The sequence below is a fragment of the Pongo pygmaeus genome, chromosome 1 (genome assembly GCF_028885625.2).
Source record: "Pongo pygmaeus isolate AG05252 chromosome 1, NHGRI_mPonPyg2-v2.0_pri, whole genome shotgun sequence".
Taxonomy (NCBI): domain Eukaryota; kingdom Metazoa; phylum Chordata; class Mammalia; order Primates; family Hominidae; genus Pongo; species Pongo pygmaeus.
Window position 1 is genome coordinate 173,823,168 of NC_072373.2, and position 23,693 is coordinate 173,846,860.

General features: G+C 44.1%; 1 protein-coding gene across 1 annotated transcript in view; it reads left to right on the forward strand.

The window, feature by feature from the left end:
• PLPP3 (phospholipid phosphatase 3) overlaps positions 1–21,608 on the forward strand; it is an 85,277-nt gene extending 63,669 nt beyond the window's left edge. The window contains exons 5-6 of the mRNA XM_054485682.2: positions 4,172–4,348; positions 19,679–21,608. Of these exons, the coding sequence (XP_054341657.1) occupies positions 4,172–4,348; positions 19,679–19,804 (303 nt within the window). The 3' untranslated portion in view covers positions 19,805–21,608. The remainder of the gene's footprint in view (positions 1–4,171; positions 4,349–19,678) is intronic.
• Positions 21,609–23,693: the final 2,085 nt, after the last annotated feature.

Below are 23,693 nucleotides of genomic sequence, written 5' to 3' on the forward strand. Positions count from 1 at the left end.
TTTGACTTCCTTTCTTGAATAAGTTGTACCTGTCTCCTGTGGAGTGGGAATAAATGGAGCCTCCAGAGTTACTTGTCCCCAGGCTCCAGAATGTACTCACTGATCCTAGTGAGGCCCAAACCTGTGGCCTGGAGTGGCTCGTGTGAACTGGGTTCTACACTGGCAAAATCCGATCCATTTGTCAGCAGTGAAATTGGAGTGGGATGGAAAAGGTCATTGTATCCTTTCATCAATCTCAAAGCCTGTTGCTACCAGCTTGTTTCTCATATCAGATGTAGCCACTGGATGGAAAGTCATTGTGCAATCTCATTCTCGACTCTTCTTTAAGTTTCACCAAAACTTACTTGTTTTGGTGAAATTGCAACAGTCATTGAGTAAATGTCATTCACCAGGGCAGAAAGGTAACCTGGATTTCTGAAAAGTATCCGGAGTGCCCGTCCTGTGCCGGACAGGTTCCTTTCCATATCATCTCCTTTGATCCTGGCAACCCAGAGAAGGAGATACTACTGTTCTACCTATTTTACAGATAAGGAGACTGAGGCTTATAGAAGTAAACTGACCACCCACTTAGTAAGTGACAGAGCCAGGACTGGAATCAGGGCTATTGTACCCCAAAATGCACTTTACTATTGCACTGCTTTCCCCAAAATCCCCTGCGGAACAAGCTCTCATCTGCTTACTGTGATGTCTGACTGACTGCTTCCCAAAGGTGTTCTTTTCCCTGGGCTCCCTACTCCTTTCTCATTCATAAGCACTCCCTTCCTTTCTGGAGCTATTCTGGTGACTGGTCTCTTCCTCTCTTCTCAAATTCTTCTGGTGTATTTATTTTTTTCTTGTATTAAGCTCCAACCTTAAGTATCTGAATCAGGGGAAGGGGAGATGTGGGCTTTGTCCGGTTGGGAAACACACCCTTCCTCTGCCCCACCCTTGGTTTCCAAGGCCTGTGATCTAAGCCTGCATGCAGGGGCAGGGGGAATGGTTGAAGGACTCATAATAAGCATTTTCCGAGGACCTACAGATTTTTCAGCAAGGGAAGTTAGAAAATCTTGTCGCTCCAAATTAAGAAATGTGATTAAAGAATAAAATCACCTATTTATTGAGTAGTATTTCATGCCATCCTCTTGATCTACGACATCAACTAAACTGGACCACAGCCTCTAAGAAAGTGGTTGCTACACTTATTTTATATGTGAGAAAACGGAGGCTCAGGGAGGTTTTCCTGATTAAAATCTGTGCTCTGTCTGTTATGCACCCCACCTTTGTCCACTGCCAAGAATAGCTGAGGGAAGGGCAAACATACTGAGTACACTGCAAGTGGATGATTCCTTGTTCTTGAATTTGCCATTGTCCTGAAGACTTGTGTTGAATTGGAGCTAGACTAACACCGTCTTCATCCCCATTTCCAAAAGGAAGCATCTTTTCATCCACTGATAGGTCATTAAGGGAGTAGTCTTTGGCCTATAGCTCCAATTCACTGACTTTGGTATTGCCTATAGTGACCCAGTCTTGCCTAGAGCTCTTGAAAAGCACTGAGAGTGTGGTACTCAGTGCTTTGCATGAAATCATTTAATTTTTCACCATTGCTTACAGTAATATTTTCCAATTGTGATTCAAATAGGTAGATGTTCTCTGAAAATAGTGATTAAAGGTCAAATAAGTATTCTTTCCTTCAGGACTTCTCAGAGCCTTTAGTAATCTTATAAGCAAGATAATTGACAAAAATAAGGATTTAATATAGAACATTCACGTATCTTTTTTGAAGAAACCCTTAATATTCAGTGGAATATGGTTTGGGAAAGACCAGCCTCCAAAATAAGATCTGGGTTGTTTAGTTTGACACTGAAAGCCCTTCGTGAACTAGGCCCTCCTTGTCCCTGCAGCCCTATTTCTCACCACTGCTCACCCCCCTTCCCCAACACCCTCTTCTCCAGCTGTACTGAACTATTTGAAGTTTTGGGGAACTTCGATGGCAGGCCTCTGAGCCACCCCTCTGCCTGGAATATATATCCCCTACTCCTGCCCCCTTAAACCCAGCAAATACTCATTCACCTTTAGGATTCAGGTCAAGTATCCCTTCCAAATAGTAACTGATTCCAGCCTCTAACTTCTTTCATAGCTCCTATAAAACACATTAGTACACTTATTTATTTTCTTGTATCCCTCAACTGTCTGCTCTATATGTCAGGATTTATAAATCCTCATTTTTCTTTGTCTTTGGCACTTTTCATACTGCCTAGCTTCTTTCTTTTTTTAAAATTTAATTTAACATATTTATTTATTTATTTATTTTGCCTAGTACCGCAGATTTGGTCTTTTAGATTATCTTTAGAATATTTTTTTCTCCAGATCTTTTTAGGATGTCCATGGCAATCTAATAGTATTTACATATCAACTTCTGAATTTAAAAGTTGAGTGTTCTAAGTAAAATTCCCACTCTCTGTCTCTTCAAATTGTCCGTTACCTCCTTTATTCCATAAAGGCTCTATGCTATCTTCTTTTACATTTTTAACTGGTTATTATTTATATATGAGAAAACCATTGTTTTTATCCCTTGTTTAGCAGGCAACGGCCTCAGTGCGATCTTTTTTGTCAGTATTCTTATTTTTTCCTCTGAAGTTTTTCCAATAATACATTTATATAATTTCAAAATGATTATAAAGTAGTCTGCTATCTTCCATGTCTGCTTATTTGAAATAGTGTTCCACGTAGTTGAGGATTCAGTCCTAGACACTTATGGCTAAGAATGATTCTGGGATCTTCCACTCTTCTGTCTTGTCAAGACTGGCCACTGGCTTGCTCTTTTCTTGACACCGACGGAAGGTGTCCATCTGTCCCAGGAAGGACAAACTCATGTCTTCAGCACTGCCGCAGGTCTATCTTTAGGCCATCAGCCTCCTCCCCTCTGCTCTCTTCCCTTCTCCTGCCTCTCCAAATGCTTTGATTTGTAGTCGGAAGTTCCTCTTGTCCACTTGCCTCTTCCCCCTCATTTCCCAAGTTCCCACAGGAACCTGGGAATAGGTTGTGCCCAGAGGTTAGAACGGAAACTGCAGCAAGATAACTCTGAGGGGACAATGCCCAGTTGACGTCATTTCAACTACTTTGCTTCAGCTAGAGGTGGTTTTTTTTTTAATCTTCCATTTTTCTTCAGGTTACTCTTCTACTCCACCCTGTCTAGTGTCTGTCAACTTCTATTTGAAAATTCCCTGGCATTGTCTCGTTGGTTTATTGTTTCCTTATATTCTCATTCAATATCCATAGTTCCAAGTGGTGACTTAGAAATGTGTTCTTGATAGAGTTGCTTTCTTCTGAAGCAGAAGCATCTCACTGGGGATATAATAACTTCCTCTTATCATTGCATATTTAATTTCCATGCTGACACCAGGTAGTGTAGGGATTATATAGCCATAATTCCCAGGGAAATACACAAATGTGTTAAGTAAGTTGTCATCAATTGTAAAAAAAGAAACCTTTACAAGCCCTGGTTACTGCTCTTTAATTATTAGTTTCAGTCAAGAGGAAGATAAAAGGAAACTATCATTTATTACGTTCCTACTATGTGGCAGTGTGCTAAGGCCATTTACATATATTATATTGCTCAGCTTTCCCTAGTTTATCTCCCTAGATAAATCTATTTTTCCTATTTTTTTAGTGAGAGAACTAAGACTCAGCATTTATTTACTTATTTACTTACTTACTTACTTATTTATTTTTTTGAGGCAGAGTCTCACTCTGTTGCCCAGACCGAAGTGCAGTGGTGCGATCTTGGCTCACTGCAACCTCCTCCTCCTGGGTTCAAGTGATTTTCCTGCCTCAGCCTCCTGAGTAGCTGGGACTATAGGCACACGCCACCACACCTGGATAATTTTTGTATTTTCATTACAGATGAGGTTTCACTATGTTGGCCAGAGTGGTCTCAAACTCCTGACCTCAGGTGATCTGCCCATCTCAGCCCCACAAAGTGCTGGGATTACAGGCGTGAGCCACAGCGCCTAGCCAGGCTCAGCATTTAAATAACTGGCTTGAGGTCACGTTCAAATTGCTTTATCTACAACATGCCACCCAAGGTCCAGATGGTCCCTGTTCGTAGAAATGTAGTGTGTGTCACCTGGGGTTATAGTGCATGTGAGTGGGGAGTCACTTAATGTCTGTTCCTTTTGTCTCCTTTCTCCAGCTATACCTGCAGGCCCGCTTCACTTGGCGAGGAGCCCGCCTGCTCCGGCCCCTCCTGCAGTTCACCTTGATCATGATGGCCTTCTACACGGGACTGTCCCGCGTATCAGACCACAAGCACCATCCCAGTGATGTGCTGGCAGGATTTGCTCAAGGAGCCCTGGTGGCCTGCTGCATAGTAAGTAGCATCTTGTCCTCAGTATGCAAGTGGAGCCCTGGACTGTTGCTTGTTAAATGTTTCCAGTTCAGTGACTAAAGCTAGAGAGCCCTGGTTCCTGTTTTCTGCTTGGTGCCTGAAGAGTCACCTGGCCTTAGGCCTTAGGACTCCTTCAGTAAAATGAGAATAATTCCTGCTTCTTCCCAGCCTGTGAGTTTTGATCTGACAGGGTCTGTAAATCTTCTCTGTAAGTACAGAGGGTTTGGGCTCGTAGAATGTTGCAATTGGAAGGGAGCTGAGATATTGTCCAACTTGCTCATGTTATAGATGAGGAAATTTAGGGAAGAAACTTACCCAAGGTCGTGTGTCAGCAGGTCATGCTTAGTGTCATGCTAAGTCTGTTGACCTAGTAGCAAGATCTAAGTCTCCTGACTCGAGTGCTCACATGCTGTTTTGGTGGACACAGTACGCAACGGGACTTCTCAGCTTCTTGGAAAATGCCTCCTCTTCCCTCTGTGACCTTGAGAGTGACTCAGACAGACCCTAAACTCAGTGTTCATTGGAGAAGAGGAGGTTATCTGAAGGCTGAGCCCTCTCTCAGCCTGAGGGCCTTGTACATCGAGTCACAGACTTCCTAGGGATAACCTGGGATGGACCACATACTGATTCGCCCCAAATGAACGGGTTACCTTTTCACATACTTCATCTCTGACTCCCGGTGAAGGTGGGAGAAGGCATTGCCCTTCTCTGAGCCTCCATCTGTACGCGCTGCTTTTCCTGCCTGCTAAGAGTTTTGAGGGGCTTATTCAGCAAACATGACTGAGCACCTACTTTGATATTGTGACTTCCTGGGCCCTACTGAGGGGAGCTCACCCCAGCCCAGCAGGAATCTCAGAATACAATAATGGCTGGATATTTAAGCACCACACATGTAGGTTGTATTGTTGTTAGTATTATCCTTGCTCATTCACAGTAAGAATTATGAACAATAGAGAGATCTAAACTAGCTTCTTATCCTTTCCTGGTGTCTGAGCCTTGTTGCAGGCACATGTCTCCCTATGCAGCCTCTCCCCGGCTCCTCTGTAACAGCACTTAACACTCTGGATTGAAATTGTCGATGGGTGTCTTCCTTAGGCTGTAAGTTCTTGGGGGCAGGGACCATGTGTAACATATATGTTACTCTCCCTGTCTTATCAAGGCCTCTCGGGGATTCTAGCTCAGACTAAGCAAATGTGTGCCTAACAAGCAGAAAGCCAGAATCAATGAGTTGATCTAACCTTCTTGAGAACACTGTAGGGAGTATTTCTTGAAGGTATAGGAATGAATAAGGCTCAGCCCTCCCAAGGAAATCCCATTCTTGCTCCTCTCACAGCCAGGCCAAGCACAGAGCTCAGTGCCATGGGGGCTGTCATAGTGACATGTGTAGGGGGCTTCAGCAGGCAGGGAAGCACCTGACTCCATGTGCAGGAGTCAAGAAGAGGGAGAAGGAGTTGCAGCAATCGGAGTGGGCACCACGAAGAAAGCAGTGTGTGAACTGCCTGCAGCCTTTGACATGGGAATCCCAGCCAACTGGACTGGCTGTTTTAATGGCTTTCTCCCTTGCTTTCTTTTTCTTTTTTGTTTTTTAAGAGTAAGGGCCAGAAGGGAGAGAAACTGGGGGAGCAAACCGTTAATGAGAGCAGCTGTCACTGACCGGCTTGTTCTCTGGTACCTGGCCCTTTAATGTGAGGTGACAGTGGGGGATGGGTGTTTGCACTGAAGGGTAACCCTTTGCTGACTGTGCCCTTCTGAGCTTTGCTCTCAGCAGGAGGACAGCCCGCGGGGGCCTGCTGTTGTGGTTCCTTCTTGGCGCCACTGCCCTAATTGGAGTCCCCTGCACCCCCAATTAAAAAAATTAAAAGGTTGGGGGATCCTTACTAGCCTTCCTCTCTTTTATATCCTAAAACATGGGCCATAAGCAATTAGACAGAGTGTTCAGGAGGACTATGGCTTATTTCCAAGAAGTGAAATGAGGGTTCTGACTTGTGTCCTGTTTGGCTCTCGCTGACTGTAGCACAGTATAGGAATTTGATCCTAGCGTTTACAAAGCACCTACTCTCTGCTGGTACCATTCTGATACTTTAACCATTGTCTTCCTTTTTTTTTTTTTTTTTGAGAGTCTCGCTCTGTCACCCAGGCTGTAGTGCAATGGCACGATCTCGGCTCACTGCAACCTCTGCCTCCCAGGTTGAAGATTCTTCTGCCACAGCCTCCCAAGTAGCTGGGATTACAGGCACCCACCATCATGCCTGGCTAATTTTTGTATTTTTGTAGAGATGGGGTTTCACTGTGTTGGCCAGGCTGGTCTTGAACTCCTGACCTCAGGTGATCCGCCAGCCTCAGCCTCCCAAATTGCTGGGTTTACAGGTGTGAGCCACTGTGCCCAGCTGCCCACTGTCTTCTTTTAGTCACATTAAGCCGTTGTACTACAGACATTTTACAGAAGTAACTAGCTCAGAGAGGTAACTTAAGTCATCCAGGGTCAGAGAGCTAATAGACAGCTGCACCACGATTCTCATGGACTCAAAGCTATGCCCTCTGCACTCTGCAAGGAGAGGGGGTCCCTGAAGCTGAAGGCCCTGCAGTTAACCCGAAACAGAAGCTCCATAGTTAGCTGCTTAAAGAGTATCATTTAATTGTGTCGCAGAGTCCTTCCTAACCCTTTGGGTGGATCCAGTTATTGCTTTGAGTTTGAAAGCCTGATTTACAATGTAAAGATGGTTTGGAAAGGGGTGATAAATCTCTTTCCCTGCCTTTAACTCACTCACCTGTGAACATGCAAGAACAGGGACTCAATCTTACTTATCATTTTTCTCCAAATGCCTGACACCCAGCCTTGTGCTCAGTGGGACCTCATGGTCCAGAATGGCTTGGAATCGCAGCACTGAGAGATTCATTTCATTGAAGCCGTCTGAGAGGCCAGGACAGGGAAGTGCCTGGAAGCTGTGGCTACTCAGAATAAAAGTTTGGAAATGTTCAGCTGGGAGGAAAGAAGGTAGTATCTTTTCCAGTCGTAAGCTCCCAGGATTCTGTTGTCCTGGGTTTGATTGTAAGGGAGACAGAAGCAAAGCTCCGGACCCTGGATTGAGCAGAGATAGGTAGATCTGTGAGGAGGTGTGGGGAACCGGAGACCATGTGATAAAGACACCAGGTGCCTGGGAGAGGGAACTGTGAGTAGGATGACGGGCACCTGCCTCATGGGTTTTGCAGCTTTATCAGGGTTGTGCAATGTGGCTGTCACGTGCCAGGCAGGAGTCTGTGGCCGCTGCTCTGCTTGTGCCACATGACAGAACTTTTCCCCACGAATCAGGGCCGCTGCCCCAGGGAATCCCAGGAAGGACCAAGTTCTCTTCTTACTCACGACTATGGCTGTATTGAATGGTTTTTGAAACACAGAGACATCACCTGAGGTTAAGAGGATCGATAGAAAAGCAGCACGTATGGCACAAAGGCCACCACTTGAGGTGCCAAGAAATGCAGAATCCATTTTCCAGTCTGCCAGATAACCTCCTGAGCCAAGCCTCTACGGACTCCCTGTTAATTGAGTTGTAATCTTTGCTGACATTTGCTGAGAGCCCATGCACTCAGTGAGAAGGTAGCAAAGCTGGAGTTGACCCCAGACAGCCTGACACAGAGCTGGCACTCCAAGACCCAGGCTTCGGCAGGCCTCCTCTCATCTCTCCACCACTTCACCTCCCGGCATGTCAAACATTTCAATATTTTCCAACACCTGAGTTTCTATATTAGATAGCTGTCCCCTTTGATGGAACACAGTCCCAGTGGCACCTCATCTCTGATGAAACCTTCTATATTAGTTGCCTCTGGCTGCTGTAACAAATTACCACAAATTTAGTGGCTTAAAAGAATGCAAGTTTATTTTCTTACAGTTCTGGAAGTTGGGAGTTGGAAAAGGGTCTCACTGAGCTAAAATCAAGGTGGAACACATTCCATCTAGAGGATCTAAGGGGAGATCTGTTTTCTTGCTTCTTCTAGCTTTCTGGAGCTACCTGAGTTCCTTGACTCGTGGTCCCGTTCTCCACTTTCAAAGCTAGCAGCATAGAATCTTCACTTCTCCCACTCTCTCTCACACACACATATACTTTCTCTGGCCTTTGCATCCATTGTCACACCTTCTTCTGTGACTTTTGTCCTTTTGCCTCCCTCTTTTACAGATGCTGGGACCACCTCGATAACCCAGGATGATCTCTCCATCTCAAGATCTTAACTTAATCTCATTTTATCATGTAGCTTCATTCATTGCTTCTGGGACTTAGGATGTGGGCATCTTTGGGGGACATTGTTCAGCTTTCCACAACTTCCCCAGTCCCTGGAGACAGTATTGTCTCACTTCCTTCCAGTCCCCCATGGCCTTTTGCACTTTCTTCCTGCCATGGCTTTAGGCCTCATCTACTCACGGCCTGCTCATTTGTCTGTCTCTTCAGCTAGATTGTGGGTGCCTTAATAGCAGAATCCATGGCTTAACCTTCTGATTATTTATTCTCAGTGTGTAGTACAGCAGCTGACACAATAGGTGCTTCATCAGCATTGGGTAAATGGTGAATGATGAATTAGCTTGTGGCTTCAGGCCACACACTTCCCTTCTGGGCCTAGTTTCCTCACCTGTGAATTGAAGCTGGAGGCCTTGTAGCTCCATGACCTTTGTGCACAGACATTCTATGGCACAGCTGACTTTGTAGTAACTGACTGAGGTACAGTGCATTAACCCTAGAATGCTGGTTCCATAACTGCAGAGCCTTAGGCAACAGGCATGACAGCCGAGAACTTTTACTTGGGACTGTTGAGGGTAGATCCTGTCACAGCAGGCAGACTTGTCTAGACAAAAATCACATGTCAAATGGAAGTCTGGTTTCCTCCTCCACTGCTTACTAATTGAATGCTTTCCAGAAAAGGAAGACAATGGAAGCCAGCACAGACAGAAAACCTATACAGTGTCATGAACTCAGCACAAAGACACAAGCACTTAGGGTCGGACAGGCCTGCCTGCACACCTTCAGAGATCTGGACAGAGGTACACAGGACAAAGGAGAGAGCCACAGCCCAGATAGACCATGAGGTGCATGGGCAGACCCAATCGTACTCAGAACCACAGACACACATAAACAGACAGATGAATAAAAAAAAAAAAAACACAGGCTCATATTGACTCTCCCAGCCCCCTCCCGCCTACACACTCACTAAGTCACCCCTACCAAAGATGTGAACTTTACAGTTGGACTCACCCAGGGACTAGGACGAAGGAACAGACATCGGTTCATTTCCTGTCTGGTGACAACTTGCATATCTGGTCACCTCCTCCCTGACCCTCTAACAGATGGCAAATTAGGGGCCCCTGGGAGGGGTCAGGGGAGGGCCCGGCTGCCATTGCTGTGGGTTCAGCAGAGGAAGCAGCTGCTCATGGATTTCGTAAATACGCAGCAGAGTCTTTCCTGGTTTTCCTCTTCCCGGGGGTGTGGCTCCGCTTGCCATTGCTCTTTTGTGTGCTGCTATCTTCCTCCAGATGTAGGGAAGGGCGAGGGCATTCTTTGTCTCTGCCCCAGTGAGATGACCTTGGGAAAAGACACCAGCAAGAATGCCAGTGTGAAGAAGAGTTCAGCGATGACAACCCCTGCAAAAGGAAACTGCAGTGCAGGGAGAGGCCAGGACACGCCCAAGGACACATAGTAGCAGAGTAGGAACCAAATCCCCAGTTTCTTGATTCCATCTAAGGGCTAAACAGTAAATTCCAAGCATGCTTGGCCATGAATTTGCAAGGCCTTCTTCCTTCTCTAACAGGAGACAGTCCCATCTATTCCCTTCTGATTTACTCCAGTGCTGCCTGGGCACAGGGGAATGGATGAAATGAGCTCCCAAACCTCTTCTGGCCCTGCAAAAGTCTAGCTCTTTGCCCAGTAATGTGACCTTGAGGTAATGTGATCTTGCCACTGCTGGCCCCCACTCTTAGGCAGGCAGAAACATGGATGTGGGAGAGAGAAGGAAGCAAAGAAATAAACTTTGGCCGCTAATAGATAATGACACTATCTTTGTAGTACTCTACAACTGTTCAAAATACAGTTGACCTTGAACAACATGAGGACTAGAGGTTCTGACCTCCAGCACAATAAAAAGTCCAAATAGAACTTTTGACTCCCTCAAAACTTAAAACTACTAACAACCTACTGTTGATTGGAAGCCTTACTGATAACATAAACAGTCAATTAACACATATTTTGTATGTTTTATGTATTATATACAGTATTCTTACAATAAAGTAAGCTAGAGAAAAGAAAATGTTATGAAGAAAATTATAAGGAAGAGGAAATATATTTACTATACATTAGGTGGAAGTGATCACCATAAAAGTCTTCATGCTGGTTGTTTCCATGTTGAGTAGGCTCACGAGGAGGAAGAAGAGGAGGGGTTGGTCTTGCTGTCTCAGGGTTGGCAGGAACAGAAGAAAATTTGTGTTTAAGTGGACCCATGCAGTTCAAGCTCATGTTATTCAAGGATCAACTGTACTTCTAAAACTTCCTTTCTTGTTCCCCTGCTAAGATGAATGAGCTAACGAAGTAGAGGTTCAGAGACGGAAGTTGTATTCCTGCCACTTGCTAGGTAGGCTGTCAGGGCGAGTCACTTCACCTCTCAGCCACCTTTTCCAGTCCCATGAGGTTGAGATGATAATACCTAACATGATTTTTGGATTGAGGATTCAAAGAATTAAAGATGCATCATGCTTGGCACATGCAACATATTGATTGTGAATTGTGCATTAAGTACTATGCTTTGTTTAAAGATTCAGAGCTAAAAGGAGTTGGTCCTTAAAGAGCTTATCTAGTACAGTAGCTTTCCAAGACTTGACCACCATCTATAATAAGAAATACACTTTATATCATAACCCAATAGAGGCACCCACACATAACTAAAACAAATATTTCACAAAATAAGACTTGCCCTTACTGTGTGAGAAATTCTAATATTTTCTATTAACCTTCAAAAATGCTGGTGGTGACCACCTAGTTTGTTGATTTTGTAGCTTGCTAATGGCTTGAGAATGATCTAGTAGGAATAGACATGTAAACAGACAAGTATGATAGAAGGGCACAGCTGCTGGGATGGGATACACTACTGAGGACAGTGGGGTTACAAGAGAAGGGGTGATTAATTCTTCTTGGGGTGCTAGAAGACTAGAAAGAATTTTTAGAGTGGGTAATTCTTTAAAGATGAATGGTCATTTGCTGTAAGATACAAAAGATAAGGAAGGGAATTCCACGCAGAAGGAATACCACAAAGACATGGCGATGGGTGAGAACATGATATGTTTTGTGACCCTAGAAATGCAGAACAACGAAACTTGTGGGATAATGGGGAGAGGTGACCTCAATGAATAGTAGCCTCATTCTCCCTTTCAGCTTCAAAATTGGATGGTTTCTGGGAATGGGGTCCCCTGCCTTTGTTGAGCCTTGGTCATCTTTGGGTACTATGTTCCTAAGCTCCAGCTCCTACTGCATTTAGCACCCCATAGACAGAGCTGTCAGTCCCCTGGGTACTCCTTATCAGACACCCTCCCTAATAGCCTATGAATATTTTCCTGGAAGGTTCCTTGGCATAGATTCCTGTTCTCCATCAGTATTGCCCACAACTTTCTTTAAACGGCGGGGGCGGGTCTTGCTATGTTGCCCAGGCTGGCCTTAAACTCTTGGGCTCAAGCCGTCCTCCCACTTCAACTTCCTGACTAGCTGCGACCACAGGGACACAGCAGCATGCTCCGCAAAATTGCTCTCAACTTTCTTTGCACCTCTAAACCCTCTTTGTTCGTTTTGTGGGACTAATTTCCTTCACATTCCTCAGTAGCAGTGATGATTTGAATAGTCCTTCATAAGGCTGGATGCGTAGTGGCTTACACCTGTAATCCCAGCGCTTTAGGAGGCCGAGGTGGGTGGATCACTTGACTTCAGAAGTTCAAGACCAGGCCAGCCAACATCCCGTCTCTACTAAAAAAATACAAAAATTGGCCAGGTGCGGTGGTGCACACCTGTAATCCTGGCTACTCAGAGGCTGAGGCACAAGAATGCTTGGACTGGGGAAGTGGAGGCTGCAGTGAGTGGAGATCGTGCACTGTACTCCAGCCTGAGTGACAGAACGAGACTTTGTCTCAAAATAAATAACTGAATGAATGAATGAGTAGTTCTTCATAGCTACAAAGTGTTTTCACATATATTCCATGTAAGCCTTATAGGAACCACAGGTAGGTGGAATTTCTTTCTTTTTTTTTTTTTTTTGAGATGGAGTTTCACTCTTGTTGCCCAGGCTGGAGTGCAGTGGCGCGATCTCAGCTCACCACAACCTCCATCTCCCAGGTTCAAGTGATTCTCCTGCCTCAGCCTCCCAAGTAGCTGGGATTACAGGCACGTGCAATCATGCCCGGCTAATTTTCGTATTTTTAGTAGAGAAAGGGTTTCTCCACGTTGGTCAGGCTGATCTGGAACTCCCCACCTCAAGTGATCCACCCACCTCGGCCTCCCAAAGTGCTGGGATTACAGGTGTGAGCCACCGCGGCCGGCCGGTGGGTTTTAAAAATAACATTTGCACACAAATACAGGGCAGACCCATCATCTGCAACTATAAAACCTTTTAATCTTGTATAAATTCAAGACAAGTGTGACAGCTTGGATCACACACCAGTAGAAATTTTGGGACTATATTCTGCTGTCTGATTTCCAGTGTCACACTCTTTTCCACCTCATCATTTTCCCTCTCAGATATACTAGGAAGTCACTCAACAGAAATGCTCACAAATTCCCAGTGCCAAAAGCCACTGAAAGCCCTTTATTGAAGTCAAAAAATAATGATTGCAGTTGGATGATCCCATCTAGTTAAAAAAAAAAAAAAGGCTGCCAAAGATGGCTTTTCTTTAGATAACACTTACTGTACTTAGGGCATGAGGGTGAGCCAGGTCCCAAGGCTTTCTCCTCCAAAGAGTTATTCCTTCCTTAATCCATGAGATTGTTCAGTATGGTAGACCAGAAAGCTAAAAGGAAATCCCAGGGCCAAAGCACATGGGAATGCATGCAAAAGGAGCAACAGCCATGGTCTTTACACTCACATGGTGGAGCTCTATTAAGAGCTACAATTTTTGAACTCTGAGAACAGGGATGACTCAACACAATCCATGCCCTTGAGTAGCTAGCTCAGTCTAGAAGGGGAAATATGACACAGCATTTAAAGCATCACGTATCAAAGCCTTGGCCTAACACTAAGATGGAAGGTTATTAAACGTTCAATATGGGTACCAAAGAGAGAAGAGAAGGGTGGTTCAAGAAAGGTAATGTTGTGCCCAGTGTAGATTGTCTAAGACACACAGCCATGCAATGGCAGATCTAGGATCTGAGCCCATCTGTTCATCTCCACAGATTGTCCACTAATGGCTCTTTTAACTGTACTCTGCATAACAAATAACTGTAGTGTTTGCTAAAATGCAGATTCCAGATTCTCAGTAGGTCTTAGATGGGCCCAGGAATCTGCTATATCAGGAAGCTCCCAGGTGATTCTGAAACAGATGGTTTGAGGACTACACTTTAAGAAATGCCAGAATAGGTGATGCTCAGTTTTCTTGAGGTTCTAAGATTCTAAAATTCTTCTGCTTTTATAGTTATCTACCCTTTGCTAGCATTTTAGCTCAATGTGTTATATAAGGATGGGATTCCTATTTTCAAGGAGTTCACTTACACTCAGGGACCCTAGGAACATTTAAAGGATAATTTTATTGTCATAATCTGCCCTTAACAAAATTAACAAAATGACCCTCAAAATTTGCTGATTCAGCCATTTCTAGCAATGAAAGGAGGAACCTGGCTACCTGCCAGACTTCTTACTTCTGGTGTACTTGGTTTTTGGTGACCTCTAGGCAGGCAGCACCCCAGCAGGGCTGGACTGTGTGTGCTCCCTGGAAGGCTGACATTTCCGGAGTGTAAAGGCTGGCATTTCCGGAGTGTAAACGCTGGCAGTAAGACATCAGAAGCATCTTCCTCTTTGAGTGTGCCAACTCTTGGCCAAAGATAGCCCTAGAAATTGTAAGAACTTTGAGAGCAGATTCTGTTTGTCCTATAGAAAACTCCCATCAGCATATTGCATCTACATCCAGCTAGAATGTGTCAGATTTCACATGTTCATTCATAGTCTCAACCACTCTTTTTTTCCCCCTCTTTTTTTCTTTTTCTAGTTTTTTTTTTTTTTTTTTTTTTATCTCTTCATCACGGTGAATGGGGTTCTTACAGCTTAGAGTTGTCTTGTTTATGTGTACTCTTGCTCTTGAAGGAAGGGGCTGCATTGTCCACAGTGCTTGGGTAAATTAGATCATATTCCACCCTGGGATCACAGAACAGTTTACTCCTTTTGACTCAGGAGGAGGTCAGAATCACTTCCCCATAGATAAATCCATAGAAACAGAAAGCAGATTGATGGTTACCAGGGGCTGGGGAGAGAAGGGAATGGGACGTGACTGCTTAAAGTTTATGGAGTTTTATTTTGGGGTAATGAAATGTCTTGGAATTAGATAAAAGTGATGGTGGTACAACACTATACAGTATTACATGCCACTGGCGTGGGGGGCAATCACTCCCCCAAGACAATGTCACAGGCATAGAAAAGCAGAGTTACATATATTTCTTTCCTAGCATAGTTATCATAATTTTAAGAGTTTTTATGGGAATAAGTGCAAAGATTTCTAGAGTTGAAAACAGAACTAGAAAGAAAAACATTGCCTTCCTCACACACATACCCACCCCAAACATATCACCTCTACCAGCTGCAGTCCTGTCCTCAACATTTCAAAATCCATCTCTTCTTCTTTATCTTTACTGTAAAGGTGTTGTTCAGGACTCATCCTCTACTAGACTCTGTAATCCCTATCTCCAGGCTCACTGCATGCTTTTTGACTCCATCTCCATTTTAGTTACCAACATGTTTTGTTTTTTTTTTTTTAATCTGAGACAGAGTCTCACTGTCTTGCCCAGGCTGGAGTGCAATGGCACCATCTTGGCTCACTGAAACCTCCGCCTCCCAGGTTCAAGTGATTCTTCCGCCTCAGCCTCCTGAGTAGCTGGGATTATAGGCACCCACCATCATGCCCACCTAATTTTTGTACTTTTGTAGAGAGGGGGTTGCACCATGTTATCCAGGCTGGTCTCGAAATCCTGACCTCAGATGATCCACCCACCTCGGCCTCCCAAAGTGCTGGGATTTTAGGCGTGAGCCACTGCACCTGACCTCCAACATGATCTTAATGCAGGTCTTTCCAACGTGTTGCTTTCCTGCTTTCACCTTGACAATGATTCCTAGAGCCAAAAGAATGAGATCTGAACTTTTAACATGTCCCAAGAGGCTTTTCAATATCTAGTCCTCTCCTCTCCAGCCTCTTTGACTACTCCGCCTTAAATATACTGAGCTTCCTGCAGCTCCCGGATGTGCTGTACTCCCTTTCTCCTGTGCCTTTGCACACACTATTCCCTTTGCCTATAGCATCCTAGCATTCACTGCCTGGTTAACTCCTCCTTATCCTTCAAAGCTAAGATCAAATAGACAACCTTTAGGAGAAGCCTTCTAAGGCCTGCTTCCCACTCCCCTTCAGTCTGGGTTAAATGCCACATTCTCTGTGCTTCCTCAACACCCTTGCTTCCCTCCATCATAATCCTTAATATGCTGTATTGTGTTCATCTGTTTACCTGGCTCTCTAACTCATTGGCCTATAAACTCCTGGAGGGTAAAAGACTGTCTTATGTATATTCATCTTCATATTTTTGGAATTTAACACATAGCAGGAATCCAATAAGTATTTATTGATTGCATTCATTCATTTTCCAAAAAAAGAGTAATTTATAAAATTCAAAGAATTGGAGAAACGGAATTGAAAACAAATGTTCTGCACATTGTAACTTAGATCTCTTCTCTGTGCTTAGGGTATAGTTTTTCTTGTTTGCTGGAACTGTATTTATTGTCCAATGTGTCCTTTTGCCCAGTAGAGATCTGTGGAGTAGGATTGTGGGCTGGGAGTGGGTTTATCCCACAGACCTAAGACAGCTACTTAATTTGTATAGACCCTTCCCAGCCTGGGCCTCTGGGTTTTCTTTCTGGGTGGAGATCATCTTCTGTAGGAAATGGAACTGCTCCAAGCCAAGAAGCTTTTACTTACGTACTTTTACTACGTCTTTTTGTGTCCTGCTGTTCAAATATTAGGAAGACTGAACCCTGTTTCAGTCTTGACAGTATTATGTTTCGTGATCCCAAAAAAAAGTGTTTGTGTAACCTCAAGTCATGCTGAAAGTGAAATACAGCTTAAAGTGGGATTCTGCTGGACCTGACTCAACTTTTCACCTCACCGCTTGGCTCCGTGCAGGCAGTATTTGAGTATGTGGTTCCCCCTCAAGTCTGTAGGAGTTGTATTGCCAATAAAGTCCAAAGCCAGAGTGCTTGCTTTCTAGTAAGTAGAGAGAATTTTTGAAATTCAACGACAAACATTTATTAAGCCCTTGTTGTGTACAGGGCTCAAAGCTAAGTGCTTTGGGTGATTCAGGGTGATTAGGGATAGGATTCCATCTTCAAGAAGCCTCCCATCTAGGAAGAAAGGTCGATAAGCATAGTTTTGGACACATGGGAGAGGATGGCTTTCTCTGGGCCCAGTAATTACTTTGGTATCCAGATCATTAAAGAACAGAACGCCTTCTGTTGAACTATGTAACAGTCACAGGTTTAGATCTTCTCAAGTTATTATTGCCTTTAATCTTCATATGATTCCTATCGTGCAGTTACGAAATGGAAACCCTAAGATGTAGTGACTATGAGCTCAGAAAATTAGATTGCGAGATAAGCCAGTAGATTGAGGTGGTAGATTGTTCAAGATCTTGAAGGGGAAGGTGTTTGGGGGGGTACGGGGGAGCTGTCCCCAGCTATATTTGCCCTTGGCAGATGGGATGGATTCTGGGAGAAAGCTCTAAGAAATTAGGCCTGTACGACTTATTTTCATGAATCTAGCTGCTAAGCTGGAATAAGTGAAGTTAAAAGTAGTGATGGGCCAGGCACGGTGGCTCACACCTGTAATCCCAGTTCTTTGGAAGGCTGAGGCAGGCGGATCATGAGGTCAGGAGTTCCAGACCAGCCTGGTCAGCATGGTGAAACCCCGTCTCTACTAAATATATAAAAATTAGCCAGGCATAGTGGCACGTGCCTGTAATCCCAGCTACTCAGGAGGCTGAGGCAGGAGAATCACTTGAACCTGGGTGGCAGAGGTTGCAGTGAGCTGAGATCGTGCCACTGCACTCCAGCCTGGGTGACAGAGTGAGACTCTGTCTTAAAAAAAAAAAAAGAAGGAAAGAAAGTAGTGATGGGGAGGGATTGATCAAAACCTCTTCCTCTGAGACAAAGTGAAAGATAAAGAGGAGGATAATTTTGAGCTACAGATGAGGACATTGTTGTCTGCACCTCTCAGATGATAACATCATGTTAGTACAAAAAGAAGTAAGGCCACTGGGGGAGATAAAGGAAAATGTGGGGCTGTGGCTGGGGTGGAGAAGAGTTGAAAAGTTTAATTATCTTCACATTGAACTTTAGTCGAGTGTTTCCTTATACTGGGGACTCTTGAAAACAGTTTCCCAGACCAACTACAAAGAATTTTCTGGCAGGGGAGCCTAGAGCCTACTGGCAGGTTGTGCACAGATCTTTTCTTTCCTGATCCTCAAGTTTGACTCTGACTAGGAGACAAATCTTTTGGAACCATGGTTTTCACTGTGCAAACCTCCTGACAAAAGAAAGGGAGAAAAGACTTAATTTTTTCTCTTGCAAAGTGGTACATCCAATAGCACTCAAACTGTGAATGTTTTAAGATGTTACACTTCTTGGCTAATATTTCATTTTCTTGTAGTAGCATAGAAATAGCCTAGCTTTATTTTTTTTTAACAACAAAATAATACTTATTATATGTTTTGGTAGGTAATATATGCAATGGGTACAAAATTCAAAAGGTACAACAGGTTTTACAGTGACCAGTAAACGTCTGTTTCACCTTTGCCTTCTAGCCACCCAGTTCCCTTCTCTTGAGGTAACCAGCATCACCAATTTCTTGCTGTGATTTTTATAGCACTTTCTTGATTGCCATGTTGCTACAGAAGGGACATTGTGAAAATCAGTTTAACAAATAATTCAAGTCCCTACTGTGGCCAGGCCCTGGATCGCTAGAGCCTTAGTTTTGGTAAAATCTTATTAGGAACTTCATTTTCTTGCCTATAATGTGGCCAGAGTGAAGCCACAGTGCTGTCATTAGTAGTGAGCACATTACCATCTGCAGGACAAAGACTCATCAATTCAGAAAGCTGTTGGATATAGGAACTTTGATAGTGTTTTAGTTGCTATTTTGAAACCCAGCCATGTGTTTCCTATTAAATTACATGACTGATTGCTGCCACTTATGGTTACTTAGTAAAAACTCCTGTTGCTAAATGGCTCAAATGGATGTCTGTGTATTTATTTTGCCATCTAATACAAAGCATAAATTTTTCTTACTTCAGTAGCTCATCAAGCCCTTGAATCTTTCATCATAAGCTCATTGAAGCAGGAACTATGCCTGTGCCATCCTCACACCTTTGCAAGTGGCATTCAATAAATGTTTCTCAAGTATTGTTCAGACTCAGTGAGGTCACATCCCCAGGAGGAAAAAGGACGCTGGGAATAAGTGATAGGAGATTTGTCATTAACCGTTCCTCCAGGTTAGTTGCCAACTTTCTCAGCAATGAGAACCTGGTTTCTTGACCCCCATCAAATGGTTGATATCACTAAGTTTTCAGGAAAAAGTAGTCACCACTGCCTGACTTCAGCTCTTGCTGATAGGAGTTCATGTTGGCTGATCTTTTTCGGTTACACCCTGGATTCCTTTGTGAGGAAAGGGAAAGTAGTGTGAATTAATGACTATAACTAATTATGACCTGCTTCCTTTGTTTAGGAACTTATCTTTCATTGCTATTCGTTTGCCTTGAGAAATAAGGAAGTATGGGTTGCAGATATGGGCACTGGACTGAGAGTCCTTAGAAGTGGATTCTACTGAACCGGTGTTGTGCAACCTGGGACATGTCACTGCCTTTTCCTGGGTCTCAGTTTCCCTATCTGTACAATAAGTCTTGATGATATGATCTCTGTTGTCCTTCCCTATTCAAAGAGTTATGATTTGGGGCCCCTTTTCCTGAAGTCTGCGCTCCTCTGACCTTCCTTTTCCCTCTGTACCCAGACCCCCGATGTCAGTTACTGACTTCGATCTCTGATTTGTGCTTCTAGGTTTTCTTCGTGTCTGACCTCTTCAAGGCTAAGACGACGCTCTCCCTGCCTGCCCCTGCTATCCGGAAGGAAATCCTTTCACCTGTGGACATTATTGACAGGAACAATCACCACAACATGGTGTAGGTGCCACCCACCTCCTGAGCTGTTTTTGTAAAATGACTGCTGACAGCAAGTTCTTGCTGCTCTCTTATCTCATCAGACAGTAGAATGTAGGGAAAAACTTTTGCCCGACTGATTTTTAAAAAGGAAAAAAAAAAATGTTTTACTTTGTGGCCTTCCAAAATAGGTAGTGTTCGCCTATGTGGAAACAACAGCAAACTAACACCAAGTGCCAGAGTCCTGGATGTGCAATTGGGTTAAGTGTTCATGTTCTAGTGAACACTGCTTGTTCAGGAACAAACACTAAAATGATTTGAGTAGAGGCTGCTGGTCACCTTTTGTGACCTGAGGAATCCCAGGCCTGTGAGAAAAGCAAAAATTCACATTGTAGCACACGATGCCAGAAATAGCACTGAATCAAGAAAATAGCCATTGCGGAGCTGCCCTCTTGGGTCTTTCTGTCCATCCCATTCTATTCTGTACTGTGACTTTAGTTCAGGAAGTTTTGTTTTGTGTTTTAAATAGAAGGAAAGAGCAAGTTTGCTCAGTCAAGTGATCAGATCCCGAATCCAGATTCCCAGTCCTAAGGCCTTATCACCTCCCCTGCCCATAGGCCAACAACCATAGTTCCTCACATTAGTGATTAGCAGACTCTTTGTGGACGAGTGAATTTCACAAATAGCACAATTTCAGAAGAAATCGAGGGCACAAGCCCTCACTTTTCTTCTTTTGACGCATCATCCTGTGATGTTGAAATGTCAATTGCAGGGTGCTGATGTTGTGCACGTCAATCACCGGGCACTTGCACACTCTTAGAAACAGTTCGACTTCGGTTACTGCCTTCTCCCTTGAAATCCTTGCTGCGTGCCCACCAGGATTTCCTGTGAGGGCCCGGGGATGAGCAAGGCATGGTCTGCCACCAGCTGATGGAAAGCAGCCTTCTGTACAACAGATGGGAGGGTGAAGGGGGCAGAATGAAAATCGAACCAACCTTTTAGCTGTTGCAAATCAGAAGGAGCCAGAGAAGCAGGCAGTCTCATGCCTGAGAGGTTACCCTTCAGGATGACAGAGCCGAGGGTCTTTGTAGGAGTTGCTCTTGCTGTGTAAAGCACTATTGTCTTGGGGTTGACCCCTAAGGCAGTTCTTGGTAGGTTCTGCTGGGCAGAACATATGGGTTAAATCTCGGTAGAGAGTTTTCCTCATCCTCTATCCATAAGTGTCCTTCCATGCAAGGTCCCACTCTAGGTGATAGGCAGGGACCCCTTCTACTGAACCTTTGAGGAAAGGAGGAAGGAAGAAATGCGTTTAGATCTTGGATGCAGACCTTTCAAAGGGTTAAATGTAACCATATAGATCAACCACATGCACATCCTTACTACAAAATCCGTCCTTTCATTTCAACTTATAGCAAGCTATGATTTTTATATATAAATATTATATAAATAATGTATAAAACATTAAAAGTTAACTATGTAAGATATTATTTCTGAAACAATTTAGCTATATCCACTATGATTATAAACTGTGTCTCGACCTGTGTTATTTACATTAGCTGCTTAAAAAAGCATTGAGTTAATTTTTTTAAATATCAACTAAAATATCATAGTTCTGTGGTAGACATTGTTTTATAATGAAAGAAATAACTGCAACTAGAGAAAACTGTATAAAAACATTGTCAGTATTTTTATAAGGTTCCATTTTGTAAAGAGAATAATATTCAAAGACTTTTGTAGCATACAAAGTGAAAACTTGTATCTGCGAAACTATACTTGTATTAAATGTGCTTTTTAAATAAAAGCTCGTAACACAACTAATTAAGGACTTGCAAGCCTGGAGTGTTTGAGAGATGTTTGTCTCAGGTGTGTGGGTAGGAGAAAGAAGCATCGTGGGCTGGCCTCTTTGAGTGGGCTTGCCTCATCTCAGGGCACCGACTCCTGATTTTTTTCAGTGGGAAATGTGGTTGTTATAGGGTAGATACTGATGTCTGCCCTGCTCTTTCATCTCTGAAAGCCTGTTTGCAGAATGAGGCCCTGGCTCTACCCTCATCTCAGGCTCTTCTAAAGAGCTTTTGTATTCTAAAGAGGATTTTTCCATCAGAGAGGTAGGAGCTGTAGGAACCCTGAGGGCAGATAAGCAGCCTTCACTCTAGATAAGGTATGCTGGAGGAGTTTACAGAGGGAATCCTGTACACAGCCCACATCAAAGGAAGGCTGAGAATGGCCTGTGGCTCCTGCTTCCCTTCCTTGTGTTTCTCCAACCTGGAAGAAAAGGGGAAGCTAGAAATTCACATTTATCGAGCACCTGTGTGCCAGGGATTTCTGCCTATTTGTTCTGTCTGATCTTCACAGCAGTTATTTTGAGAAAGAAGGAATACTAAAGAATGCAAAGATGAAATGATTAGTCTAAGATCCTAGAGCATTAAATTGTAGGACAGGTCTTATATTAATTTGCTATGGCGGCTGTAACAAATTACCACAAACGTAAAACAACATAGATGCATTGTCTTACAATCTTGGAGGCTCTAGGCAAGAAGCTGTTTCCTTGCCTTTTCCATCTTTAGAGGCCACCCACTTTCCTTGGCTTGTGGCCCTCTTCCTCCATGTGAACATGGAGGAAGCAACATTGGGTCGAGTCCTCACCCTGCCATCTCTTTGGTTCTCCTCTTCTGCCACCCCTTTCACATGTAAGGGCCCTCCTTGGTGATTACACAGGCCTGCTCATAATCTAGGATAATCACCTATATTAAAGTCAGTTCACTGGCAAACTTAATTCAATCTGCTGCCTTAATTCCTCTTTGCCATGGAACATACATTCACAGATGCCAGGGATCTAAGACATGGCCATATTTCGGGAACCATTATTCGGAGTACCAGAGTTCACCCTCTGGCCCTCAAAAGATTCACATCCATCCCACATGCAAAACAGATCACCCTATCCCCACATCCCCTAAAGACCTAGGATATGGCAGTATCAAGTCAAAATCCTAAATCTTAACAACTTAAACACCCCAAATCTCATCATCTAAACTAACCCATTCAAATTAGGTAAAAAGGAGGCTCCACATTTAATCCACCCTGGAATACACTGCCCTCTATGAACCTGTGAAACTTAAGAAACAAGTTATCTGCTCCCTAAATTCAGTGGTGGGACAGGCATAGAATAACAGTTATAATCATTACTATTTAAAAAGGGAGAGAAGCCAGGCATGGTGTATCACTCATGTAATCCCAGCACTTTAGGAGGCCAAGGCGGGCGGACCACGAGGTCAGGAGATCGAGATCATCCTGGCTAACATGGTGAAACCCCATCTCTATTAAAAATACAAAAAAATTAGCCAGGTGTGGTGGCGGGCACCTGTAGTCCCAGCTACTTGGGAGGCGGAGCTTGCAGTGAGCCGAGATCGTGCCACTGCACTCCAGCCTGGGCGACAGAGTGAGACTGTCTCAAAAAAAAAAAAAAGAGAGAAAGAAATAGACGGAAAAAAGACGTCATCAATCCCAAGCAACTTCAAAATGCAGCCAGGGACCAGGCATGATGGCTCACTCATGCCTGTAATCCCAGCACTTTGGGAGGCCGAGGCAGGCAGATCACTTGAGGTCAGGAGTTCAAGACCAGCCTGGCCAACATTGTGAAATCCCGTCTACTAAAAATACAAAAGATTAGCTGGGCGTGGTGGCACACGCCTGTAATCCCAGCTACTCTGGAGGCTGAGGCAGGAGAATCACTTGAACCCGGGAGGCAGAGGTTGCAGTGAGCCGAGGTTGTACCACTGCACTCCAGCCTGGGCAGTGGAGTGAGACTCTGTCTTAAAAAAAAAAGAAAAGAAAAATCCAGCTAGGGATGCTCCATTTGGCTTCAAGGCCCGGAAATAGACCCAAGTGGCTCGTGTCTCGTTTCTTGCCACCAAGGTCAG